Source organism: Carex rostrata, chromosome 33 (genome assembly GCF_964058835.1).
Source record: "Carex rostrata chromosome 33, lpCarRost1.2, whole genome shotgun sequence".
NCBI lineage: Eukaryota > Viridiplantae > Streptophyta > Magnoliopsida > Poales > Cyperaceae > Carex > Carex rostrata.
In genome coordinates, this window is record NC_135950.1 from 3,770,448 (window position 1) to 3,783,457 (window position 13,010).

General features: G+C 34.2%; 1 protein-coding gene across 15 annotated transcripts; it reads left to right on the forward strand.

Annotated features, from left to right (window-relative positions):
* The first annotated feature begins 3,725 nt into the window (after positions 1-3,725).
* On the forward strand, positions 3,726-11,497 carry LOC144548684 (disease resistance protein RGA2-like). Of its 15 annotated transcripts, none has more exons than XM_078297404.1 (8): positions 3,727-7,802; positions 8,138-8,216; positions 8,548-8,984; positions 9,228-9,291; positions 9,399-9,469; positions 9,587-9,678; positions 9,788-10,213; positions 11,127-11,497. In XM_078297404.1, the coding sequence occupies exon 1, from the start codon at positions 3,949-3,951 to the stop codon at positions 7,771-7,773; it is 3,825 nt and encodes a 1,274-aa protein (XP_078153530.1). In that variant the 5' UTR covers positions 3,727-3,948; the 3' UTR covers positions 7,774-7,802; positions 8,138-8,216; positions 8,548-8,984; positions 9,228-9,291; positions 9,399-9,469; positions 9,587-9,678; positions 9,788-10,213; positions 11,127-11,497. The 15 variants fall into 15 exon arrangements, with proteins under 15 accessions (XP_078153541.1, XP_078153530.1, XP_078153534.1 ...); XM_078297408.1 differs by having other exon boundaries at positions 9,228-9,265; XM_078297415.1 differs by lacking the exon at positions 8,548-8,984 and having other exon boundaries at positions 3,726-4,260; positions 4,354-7,802; positions 9,228-9,469.
* Positions 11,498-13,010: the final 1,513 nt, after the last annotated feature.

Below are 13,010 nucleotides of genomic sequence, written 5' to 3' on the forward strand. Positions count from 1 at the left end.
CTATCATGCCTCCATTTTTAAAAAATTTAATAACTAAAAATTTGAAATTTAAAAGTCAAAATAAAACCATTGGATATGATCTACATCATTTTATCTATGCACATGTAAAATATTACAATATTTCAACTTTGTTTTGGTTGTCATCAAGAGATTGTAAAAAAATGTAATAATGTTTATAATTTCTATACGTTGATTTTTTTAACTTATTAATTTACATAAAAACGAAATCGAAATGTGATAATATTTTATGAGCATATAGAGAAAATAACATAGATCACATCTAACGGTTCTATTTTGACATTTATAATTTAAATTTTGCGTTATTTAAGTTTTTAAAAATGGAGGCATGATAGAGGCACCAAAAATGGAGGCATTTGAACCCTCCTCTATATATATATACTAGTATCATACCCGTGCATTGCAACGGGGACATATTATAAGAAAAAAATAATAATTATCTAAAAATTAAAACACATGTTAATAAAAAATTTATATGATTATGTATTTTTAATTAACTTTAATCGTGATCTCTGATAACAATTTGATGATGTGATGATTCTTTATTTTTAAGTACCAATGATATCAAATAAGCTCGATTCGAATCTAATATCAAATATCATACAACAATTCAATATCAACATATAATATGATATCAAAAAACATAAATAAAAGTGTTATCGTTTGTATGCATAGGATACACACACACACACACACACATATTATAAGAAAAATATATATTCACACACACGTTCTAATTTATATTATTCTTTATTTCCAATTTAGAATACACACACACATACACACATTGATATATTATATATTGGAAATATATTCTAAATTGCCCACACCAATATGTATAGAAACAAAGAAAGAAAAATAAGGAAATTAAAAAAAAATAATTTCCATTGTGATTCGTATAGAAACGAAGATGTAAGGAAATAATAAATAAGAAAATGGAAGGTGGAGTTTTCTCAATTGAAGAGGAGAAATATGGAAATAAAGGAATAAGGAAACAAATAAATATATCGCTAAATTTCAGAATTTGTTCATTTTAAATTGTAACCTATCGTGTGGCAGCACATGTGGTGGGTATGTTTTTAACTAAATTTAGACTTCTATACATAAAAGAGATGCATTTAATCAAAAGAAGACAAATTATGTAATTGGAGAGCTGAGATCAAATCTGAAGTTTTATCTCTCAATCGTAGCCGTTGGCGGATCGGACACCCAACGTGCTTAATAATAGAATAGAGATATAGTAAGGTTACGCTACTTCGTGAATTAATGGGGGTGTTTTAATTCATGCTCATATCTCTAGTTTCAAAGTCTAAATAGCCGATCCAAATCGTTAGATGTTTAATCTATTTTAAAATGTGCTTGGAGACCAAATTTTATATTTTTTTACTATTTATTAAGATGGTTTGAAAATTGCTGTTTTTATTAAAATTTTGCACCATTAAAAAACAACGATTTTCAAACCATCTTAATAAATAGTAAAAAAATTTCAAAAAATATAAAATTTGGTCTCCAAGTACATTTTAATATATATTAAACATCTAACAGTTTGGATATGCTATTTTGAACTTTGAAACTAGAGATATGAGCGCGAATTAAAACAACCCCATTAATTCACGAAGTAGCGTAGCCTTACTCTATATGTGTTGCATAGAGGCTATGGTGCTATGGGTTGCATAGAGAGCTATGGTGCTACGGCTCAATATTCGAGTTTTCAAAATCCTAACGGTGAATCCAAATCATTCATCTTGTTCTCCATATTAATGTGTTTAGAGACCAAATTTTACATTTTTTAGAAAAAAAAATTTTAGATAGGTAGAAAATCACTTGATCTAAAAAATTATGCACCATTCAGATATTTAATTTTCTACCTATCTAAAAAAATAGTAAAATTTTTTCAAAAAATGTAAAATTTGGTCTCCAAACACATATTAATATGGAGAACAAGATGAACGGTTCGGATCGACCATTAGAATTTTGAAAACTTGAATATTGAGCCGTAGCATCGTAGCCCTCTATGCAACCCATAGCACCATTGCCTTACTCTATATGAGGTTTACTTGGGTGAGCCATGGAGTAAAACGCGTTTGTACTCCATGCCATATTTTCATTTTGAAAATCCAAACCACCGATTCGAACCTTCCAACATGTTCTCCATATTGAAATGTGCTTGGATACTAAATTTTATATTTTTTAGAATTTTTTTACTATTTATTAAGCAATTTTGAAAATTGCTGTTTTGCTGTGAACAGTAAAAAAGTAAAAAAATTTGGACCATCGGATCAGTGATTTTCAAAGTGGCGTAATAAATAGTAAAAAAAGTTCCAAAAAATGTAAAATTTGGTCTCCAAGCACATTTCAATATGAAGATCATGTTGAGCGGTTCGGATCAGTCATTTAAATTTTTCAAATAAAAATATAGTGCCATGGAGCACCAAGTCATTTTACTCCATGGCTCATTTTAGCCCAACTATATATATAGAGAGAGAAAGAGAGAGAGAGAGAGAGATGGGCTATGGTGCATTGCAATGCATGGAGGGGTTTGTGCATTGGACCATAAATTTAAAATTCAAAAACCAAATGGCCGATCCAAACCGTTCATCTTGTTCTCCATATTAATATGTGCTTGGAGACCAAATTTTACATTTTTCTGAATTTTTTTACTATTTATTAAGTATTTTACAAAATTATTGATCCAACGGTGGCTTAACAAAACAGTAAAATCAGCAGCCACCGTTGGATCAACAATTTTGTAAAATACTTAATAAATAGTAAAAAAATTCAGAAAAATGTAAAATTTGGTCTCCAAGCACATATTAATATGGAGAACAAGATGAACGGTTTGGATCGGCCATTTGGATTTTAAGTTTTAGATTTATGGTCCAATGCACAAACCCCTCCATGCATTGCAATGCACCATAGCCCATCTCTCTCTCTCTCTCTCTCTCTCTCTATATATATATATATATATATATATATATATTTTGCGAAGCAGATGATGTGCCTACAAATTAATGTTTCATTAACAAAACAAAAAATGTATGTAGGCATCGTATAAAAATGGAATCAGAACAAACACATAAACCTCGTCCTTCGTATAACTTTATTTAATTTTTAGTGCAATACATGTAGACAATTCATTTAAACTTAATTTGTGCCTGAATTCCCCACTAATCTTGCATTGGAATTGCCATATATGATTCTATAAATCTAAACGTGCATTTGTATATTATTTTTACCATTTCGAATTAACCGTTTAACTAGCCATTTCCGACCTAAGTACATGTTTGATCAACATCAAACATTCATGCATCTTATAATATGTTATATATTCTAAGATATACTTAAAAATTTCTTGTAACCTGATTAATATTGTTCCCTATTTAGGCTGCTTGTTTCCTTAGGATCTCTATTTTGTAAAATATAAGGCATTGTTTATGATCATATTGTTATTAGGCCATTCAGCCAAGATCAGACACGTTAACTCTCTAAATTTGTTGATGACCTAATTTATTATTTTTCGATCTCGAATGACCAACAATATTTCTAAAATATTTGGAGCCAGAAAAATTCCAAGCTAACCAACGAAAAAATGCCACACCAAATACCACACTACAATAGAGGAAGAATATTCAAGCGTCATATCGGGCTCAGAGATACAAACAGGAAAAAAAAATAAAAAATGGCTTCGATTGGTCAAAGACTAACTAGTAAAATGGTATAAATTATTGGAGAAGAGATGGATGACAGGGAGGCATGTTCTTGGTCATCAATGACTTTATCCTCGATATTTAATTGAATTATACTTTACGAAGTATATGATAGTTATAGCTATTCTTCATAATTCACGAAGTTAGCACTAAACTTTTTCTCTCTCTAATTTCTGGAATCAGAAAAAAAAAAATTAAATCCACAGACCCACTTTCTTTCTGTATGGCGGAAGCAGCAGCCTTGGCCGGGCTTCGGTGGGTGGCATCACCGATCATACACAAGCTGGTGAACGATAGCATCTCCTACCTAGGAAGTGACATTGCTAAAGGCCTTGATGATTTGGAGACGACCGTCTTGCCGCAGATCCAGCTCAGCATAGAAGCAGCACAACACAGCACCCCCTACAAGAAGGCCCGGCTCGCCAAGTGGCTGGCCCGTCTGAAGAATGCTTACTTTGATGCCGAGGCTATCCTCCACGATCTTGAGTACAAGCAGCTCAAACGCAAGGCCAAAGGAGAGGACAAAAAGCTGCTGGTATGTTTATCCTCTAAACCAATTATCAAACCTCTAGCAAAGTTTTCCAACGGGGCAGTAAAAAAGGCTTCTTCTCTGTTGTCTCCTCAAAAGAGAAAGTTATTGCGAAGGTTGAAGAAGCTCAAAGAAATTGCAGCTGAAGCCGATGCTTTCCGTGATTTACTCGGCATACAGGAGAATGGAAGCAAAGATGGTGTAATAGCCGGTAACAGTCGTTCTGTCACCTCATCGCTCCTTGCTCACAAAGTTTTTGGTCGTGATGGAGATCGTGACGAGATAATTAACTTTCTATTGGGTGACAGAGATCGTGATGGAGATCATTACTCTGTTGTTGCGATAACCGGAATGGGAGGTGCTGGCAAGACTACACTTGCACAGTACATTTATAATGATCCAAGGGTAAAGAAACACTTTCCTAGCAGATTGTGGCTGTGCATATCCCCAAACTCAGATATCATCGAGCGCACAAAGGAGATGATTGAGTGTATCTCGAAAGAGAAATGCCCTGATATACAGAATTTAAGTGTTCTACAAAACAAGCTCCTAGAAACCTTACCTGAATCTGACAATATCATGGTCGTACTGGATGATGTTTGGTATGATAGAGAAGCAGGAGAAAACCAATGGGACGACCTCTTAAAACCATTTTCTTTCCGAGGAGTAAAATGTAAAATTGTGGTAACTAGTCGCTCATCATGGTTGTTTCCTAATGCTTTACAACCTGGAAAACTTACTGAGTTGAGTGATCTGGGACTTGATGACTTCACATCACTTTTGAGATATCATGCAATTGATGGTTTGCAAATCAATAATCCACTAAAGAATGATTTGAGTGATATTGTGGACCAGATTGCTACAAAAATAAGTAAATCACCTTTGGCAGCTATGGTTGTCGGTAACCAGCTGCGTCAACGGCCAACTATCCGGTTTTGGCAATCTACTCTAGAAAATGTCACCTTTAGTGACACCATGGAGATTTTGCTATGGAGTTTCAACCGCTTCGATGTGCAATTACAACGGTGCTTCTTATTTTGTAGTATTTTTCCCAAAGGTGTAAAAATTGACTCAGATTCATTGGTATCTTATTGGATAGCACTTGATTTTATCCAACCCTCAAATGATAAAAGAAATGTTGAAGATATAGGCTTGGAATACTTTGAAATAATGATAGCCAACTCTATTTTTCACCCGACGGATAAAACCCATAAATCGTATACCATGCACGATCTCTTTCATGATCTTGCAGAAAAGCTCTCTGCTGAAGATTGTTTTAGGGTAACAAATGCTGAGAGAAAAATCCCTTCAACTGTGCAGCATGTATACCTCGAAGTTGACAACGAAAATTTGAAAGCGAACATATCGAGTATAGGTAATTTAAGTAACTTGCGTACTCTCATCTTGGGAAATTCATGTATATTTATTGATGATATTAGTGAAATCATTCCCAAGATACCTACAAAATTTAGGAACTTGAGGGTATTAGATGTATGGAGGGGAGGCTATAAAAACCTGCCACTAGTTGTAGGAGATTTTAGAAATCTCCGCTTCCTAGGTTTTTGGAAGAGTTCATTTGAGGAGTTGCCGGATTCAGTATTGCATCTCTACCATCTTCAATTTCTACAGTTACCCTTCTCTGTAAAGACTCTTCCAACAAAGTTGAGTAACTTGATCAAACTGCGAAGCATTACAATGTATAGTAATGTTGGTGATCAGGTCAATACCTTACCTCCAGTACCTTACTTATGCAAATTAACTTCACTCCAATGTTTGAATGAATACCATGTGAGGAAAGAGGAGGGATACGAGCTACACCAACTGGGACCTTTGAAGGAGATTGGTGGCTCTCTAAGAATTGTACATCTAGGTAATGTCAGAGATAAGAATGAAGCTGTTGAGGCAAAGCTAATTGATAAACCCAAACTGAAAAGGCTTGATTTGGTATGGGTTGAATCAGCTGAAATTAATTGCTTAGAAACAGAGGTTATTGAGGCCCTGCGACCCCCAGCAAAGTTGGAGTCACTTACAATTGATGGGTATTCAGGCTCGACCTATCCAAGCTGGTTGCAGGAAAATTCCTTTATAAAGAATATAAAAGATGTTAAGTTTTACAATTGTAATGCTTTGACAATTCTTCCCCCAAATCTTCATGAGTTCCGTCATTGCTCAGTTCTCATTATTGAAAATATAGGGGCTTTGAGAGAGTTGTCCACTTTTCCAGAAAACCTTGCTAGGTTATCAATCAGTAAATGCCCAAGTATGATTTTTGTATGTAATAATGAGCTGCAAATGAATGAAAACCAGAGCAAAATGGAAAGAAATTTTTTGTATTTCGGTGTTGAAGGATTTAAAGATATACTTGATCATGAACTCAAAAGCTTTAAGAAAACATGCTCAGTAGAAAGCTGTGTAGAGCATCTTCAAATTATGGAAAGCGCTGAAAGGGATAATGCGCCGCAACTCTTGGTAAATCTAAATGTAAATAGAGCTTGGTGGTATTGTCATCAACAACGGATGAAATTTATTTTCAAATGCAGCACTCGAGAAAAAAAATTGAAATTACCCTCCATGCTTCGCGTCCTTGATCTTGGCTATTGTTGTGTATCTGATGAAGTCTTGTCAGATTGCCTGAGAGGAATGACCACTCTTGAGGAATTATACCTAGAGGTAATCATGACAATAACCACACTTCCACCAGCACAAGTCTTGGAGTCTCTACAGAGCCTACGAGTTCTAGATATCAAACATTGTTGGTATCTAAGATCACTTGGTGGTCTGCATGCACTCCCTCATCTCGAACGCTTTTTGGTAGAAGGCTGTTGGTGTTTGGAGATGGAAAATGGTTATACACCACTGCCGTCCACTCTACAGTACTTCAGCATTAGAACTTGCACAGTTCCTCAGGCTATTTTCAACAGCAATCTTCCATGCCTCCATAATGTTGAAATTAACAATTGCTTTGTCTCAAGGTCCCTATCATTTCGTCGGCTAACTGTACTAAAAACATTGGTGCTTCTCGACTGTCCTCATCTTTTCTCCATTGGGGGCTTAGAATCACGTCCTTTCATCAATACTCTTCAGCTATTTCAACTCCCAAATCTTGATGTAGAATCTGTTGTGAAGTCTTGGCAAGGTTGCCGAGAACTGTATATTAGTAGCTCAGTGATGCTGAACAAGCTTTTATCATCCCAAGATTTTGTTTCTCCGCGATTATTGTGTATATCATATTGCCAAGAAGAAGTGATATCATTTGAGAAATCTGATCACTTTAAATCTATCAAGAAACTTGGATTTTTTAATTGCAAAACAAAGTCACTTCCAAAAACATTGAGTGACTTCTCTAACCTCGAGCAAATAGGTTTCAAAGACTGTCCAGAAATATCGGAATTGCCAGAACTGCCAGGTTCAGTCGATTACATCGTAATAAAAGGTTGCCCAATGTTAAGGAAAAGATGTCAACCAAACGGTCCAGACTGGCACAAGATTCAATGCATACAAGATGTCAAGATAGAATGATTCCAACTTTTATCCCCATCTTGATATAGGTAATGCCTTTCTTTTTCTCTGTTTCGTTTGTTTCTTTCCTTTTGCACCCTTTTTCATCATTTTTTTCTTTTATCTGTTTCTATTTTTCTGTTTTTGTTGCATGATATTTGAATAAACATCATTGCATATAGAGAACTTTTTGATCAATAACGTTAAACCTTTTGAAAAGTTTCCAAGGACGAGCTGCTCTGAAATGGAATTAAAATTAGGCAAATACTCGTGGAGTCTTTTACTGCTAATTTATGGTGCTCGCTGAATAAACATTGCATTTTCACTAATTTCTTTAAAAGCATCTGGTGTATAATTAAATATTTTCATGATATGTTTCATGTAGGTACGAAGATGATGCAAAAAGGTTTAACAAATGTGTAGGAGATGAATAAAAGATGAACTTGGAAGAAAAGATCATACCAGTGAGTTTTTTGTTTATTTTATAAAATTGGGGATAGAGAAGAATACAATACCATTCTAATTAATATTGTGCAAAATGTTATTTCTGAAAAAATATATGAAACATGTAGTGGACCATATATGAACATTAAATGGAAGTTGTAAGCAATACCTCCATCTTTCTATATATATCAAAAAAGGAAAGAAAAAAAAAACACCGACTGCAGGTAAGTCCATAAACAGAGCAAACTCTGCTCAGGCCATTTCATTTTATTTATATTATTACAACTGCATGAAATAAAAACATTTTGTTACTCTCCCCTGCCTCATCACCTGTGTCATCTTTATTATCAGAGAAATTCATGGATAGAGCTCAATAACAGAGTCAACACCCAACTGAGCAGGACCTATTTTGTAACCGCAATAGCCTTCTCGCAGTATGATATCATGCCATTCCTTCTTGTTACGTTCATTCGACCCATGGAAACACATCATACTAATGTCAAAAAGAAGACTCGTCTCGACAGCTTCTGGGTCATCACTCACTAAATCTATGATGATGTCCAAGACAATGACCTTGCCAGTTGCCACCATTATTGTTTCTGGATTCAATTGCTTCTTTGCATCTCTTGAGTATCCGAACACAATCCTCATTGCTCCAGTCGTGAAGAATATATAAGAAACATGTATAGCGAGGTCCAGACAAGTGGCCCTAACCACATTCTTCCCCTCCCTTCCGTTCTCAAAACCCCTTTGCCATTGAAACAAATCACGAAACCTCTCATTTTAAGGTTATTCCTTTCTTCTTTTTTTCCTGGATTAATTTTGATTATTTAGTCTTGCTTTGCTTCCAGATTCAAATTTACAGTCTATTAGTCTCTGTTTGATTCTTTTTTTTTTGAAGGTTGGATGAAAGCATCTCTGTTTGATTCATAATTAACTGTTCATTTGTCTGAATTGTCTCATTTTGTCAGATTTCATGTTCTCACTTCTCAGTTTTAATTTAATTTCTCATTTTTTTTTTTTGTTCAAAGCTGATTGGCGCGAGTAAGCAATGGCGATTCTTAATCTGGTTATTTCTACTTTACTGTATGAATGGTTTGGTTTTCTTTTTGTTCTGTTTCAAATAAATTTCATCAAGTTTCCACATAATTTTGTTTGAGTTACAAAATTGATGAGAAGAATGAAACTGTGGCATTGTGCAGGGTCAATTTTCAAGATTCAATGGAGAAGCTTGAGGTAGTTCACAATCATGCTCCTTCTCTAGCTTTTAGAGGTATTTTTCTTTTATGTACATTATGTATCCCAAGAGAAGCAATTATCGGAACTTTTAGGTACATATATACATAAGTTATAATTAGTGTTTTACACTGCAATGGGAATTTTATTTCAGCAAAAGACCTATGAATTGGCTGCTAAAGCATCTAGTGCACAAGATGTTTCAAGCGAGTAAATTTTAGCATCCGCAAACATTGTACCTGAAGGGTGATAATTTTACCACTACTCGTTTTATTAACAAAACATTATCTAAATATTTTAGTATATAGACAATTTTTCCCTTCTTTAATTAATTTCTTTAGAAACTTCTTTTCAGCTGACCATCATGGCCGTTAGGCCTTTCTTCAGCTAGAGCCTGCATGTCAGTGCAACCCTCTTCTTTCCTTTTCCCATGGCCCCCGCTCGTCATACTGACTTGCGCTCTTATTTCCTTGCCTGTTGTCCAAACAAAGGCCCATATTTATTTTTTTATCTTGCCAACCTCTGTGTGTACTATTGCTGACATGCGATCAGCAGCTTTCCTGACATTGCCATGAAGAAGTGTGGGTATAGTGGAATTGACGGCCGGCTGAGAGACTTGAACCACGCCCGAATGACTTTTGTAACAGCGATGACAATTTTGAGGATAGATTTGCAGTTTTGGTGCCATGTTATAGAACCGGGCATGCCGACCCGTTACTGGAGAGGACCAATGCGGGTTTTGGGTTCGGTGTGACTATCCTGACCTGAGAAGGACTGTTAGGTTAGTACTATTTGAGCTTGCATTCATTTCTTTGTTTGAGATGCTTGTAAATAATCAATGAATACTGTTCTTATACTAACAGGTAGTGACCAGACCACATTGGTACCAGTTACAGGCTTACATACTACTGGTACCAGTACCAGTACTAGTACCAGTGCCAGTATCAGTGCATTACCTGACCGACCTTACACCTGTGTTCACCCTGAATGAACTAAACTTTTGTCTGGACATTTTCAAAATATATAGATAAAAAGAAAAAAATTCTGTCTGGTACCGGGACCAGTATGTACTGAGCTGGTACCAAGCCAAATTGGTACATGTTGGTATCAAAATTATCCTTAAGAGGAGTCACTATGCTCCGATGCTTTAAAAAAACTGTCTTTTTGAAAGAGTAACAAAATTGATTTCCTGTAACAATTTATGCATTACTTGCTAAATTTACTATAAAAGATTATGAGTGAGTCTATGGTAATATGCATATTACGATTTGGCACCGTGCTATGGCTCTATATTCGAGTTTTGAAATTCTAACGGTCGATCCGGACCGTTCATCTTGTTCTCCATATTAATATGTGTTTGGAGACCAAATTTTACATTTTTTGAAATTTTTTTACTATTTTTTTAAATTTATTGAAAATCACTGTTTTTGGATGGTCCAGAATTTTCAGATCAAGTGATTTTCTAAATATCTAAAAAAATAGTAAAAAAATTTAAAAAAATGTAAAATTTGGTCTCCAAACACATATTAATATGGAGAACAAGATGAATGGTTCGGATCGACCGTTAGGTTTTGAAAACTCAAATATAGAGCCGTAGCACGGTTCCAAATCGTAATATGCATAGTACCATAGACTCACTCAAAGATTATTGTGTGTAATTTTAATGGTCCTTTATTTTATTTTATTTTGTGCAGAGAGTAGTGAAAATTTTCAACAGTGGCTGCCTTCACTTCAGAGCTACTGATATAAATTTTGTGTGAATACTAATAAACTCTACTCAATAACAAAAATCATTGGAAAAGCAAATATACTTTAAGTGACCCTGAAATCAACAACATTTTATTTGGTACTTGAAATTTTTGCCCGAAGGATATTGGATTTTTGAGAGGTGCAAATTGCAGGAGAAGTCGTAATTTGTCTCAAACTGAATAAGAGAAAGAACTCTTATGTTTAATTGATTTCTGTTGTCCAATTACATGATGTACGTACAATTGATTTCTCATTTTTGTTCAAAGCTGATTGACACGAGTAAGGAATGAAGATCTTAATCTGCTTATTTCTACTTTACTGCATGAGAGGTTTGTTTTCATTTTGTTTCTGTTTCAAATAAATTTCGTGAAGTTTCCACCATAATTTTTGTTTTTATTTTCGTTCCGTTTCATGTTTGAATAAGTACTTAAATATGTACCGAGCAACAGCTAGTTAAGTGTGCATTTTAAGAGATTCAGAAAAAAAAAAAAAAGAGGCAGGTGTGCATCAATAATATTTGTTTAAAAACAAATTAAATAAGAAGGTATGCATAAAATAAATTAATATGGTAATATATTTTACAAAAATTATTACTATCAGTGTTTCCATAAAATAAATTACATGACATTAATTTACTCATCGAACCTCATTCAATCTCAATTTTCTGGTTTCACCCTAACGAATGAAGAATCAACAAGAATCCTCTTTAACACTGCTCAATCTGATAGCAACTTGTATATTAAAGGACTAACAAGTAAAATAAAAATAATCTAGAACTTAAGGATTCAGAAAAGGAAGGCTTTAAATCTTGTTACTCATGATATTTTGATATATATTTTGTATTTGATTATTATTTAGTTTTTTGTAATTTGATATCTTTTGCGCTTTATGTTTAATCTCTCTCGGTTTGCTTTGTTATTCTAGACCGCCACTGTAATGGCCATACATAGTAGGTAGTCACATTGGATTAACCAAATCAGAAAAGGGGGAATAAAAGTACTAGACTCTTGGAGGAGAACTTAACCGAAGAAACCAATAGTCAGATCCACAAAAGTATATATGAGAGTCTCGGCATTCGCAGACGAATATCGCGTTGTCTATAAACACATGTCAAATAATTGTTCAAAATATAGTGGTCCAAGATAAGATTTTAAATGGTATAAACAAAAAGTGTAACAAAATGATAAAATTAATTATAAACACATTTATATTTTTAGCCCAATTATAAAATTATGGTCCAAGGTAACAAATGATATCAATTCATTGTACTGAGTTCTATATATAAAAAAATAAAAAGCTCTTTAATAAGCTATCACAAAAGAACTTTTGCACTTCCAAGCAGATCACTTATCACCACTTCCTTTTAAATTTCAATTAATGTCACATCAAAAGGATATATAAAAGAATGCACATGTACGTAACTCTTCAGGTTCAGGGTTTGTAAAAGGTGTCGATTTCATATTGGCATGAATTTGGGGACCAATTATAATCCCATTTAGAGAACCATATTTAACTTTTGTTCTCCCACTAAAATATATATAATACATGTAGGTGTAGGCCCATTAACAAACAAGAGGGTTGTGCATGGTGCATGGTGATTCTCCACCTTCCTTTTTCTAATACTTTTTTTCACAAGCCGACTATCATATATAAAACGAGGAACAAATGGTTAATGGAGGTCCAATTGCAAAGCTAGCAAAATCTAAAGTGGGTGTCTGTGAGGATTAAATGTTATAATATATATATTGAAAAATTAACTTTTAAAATTTAGTGGTCAAGGTGATATCATTCATATAAAAGGTCCTATATATGTTCATAACTCAACTGAA

Excerpts from the sequence above, each read along its gene's own strand:
- LOC144548684 (XM_078297402.1), top strand. The coding sequence starts at position 3,949 with ATGGCGGAAGCAGCAGCCTTGGCCGGGCTTCGGTGGGTGGCATCACCG.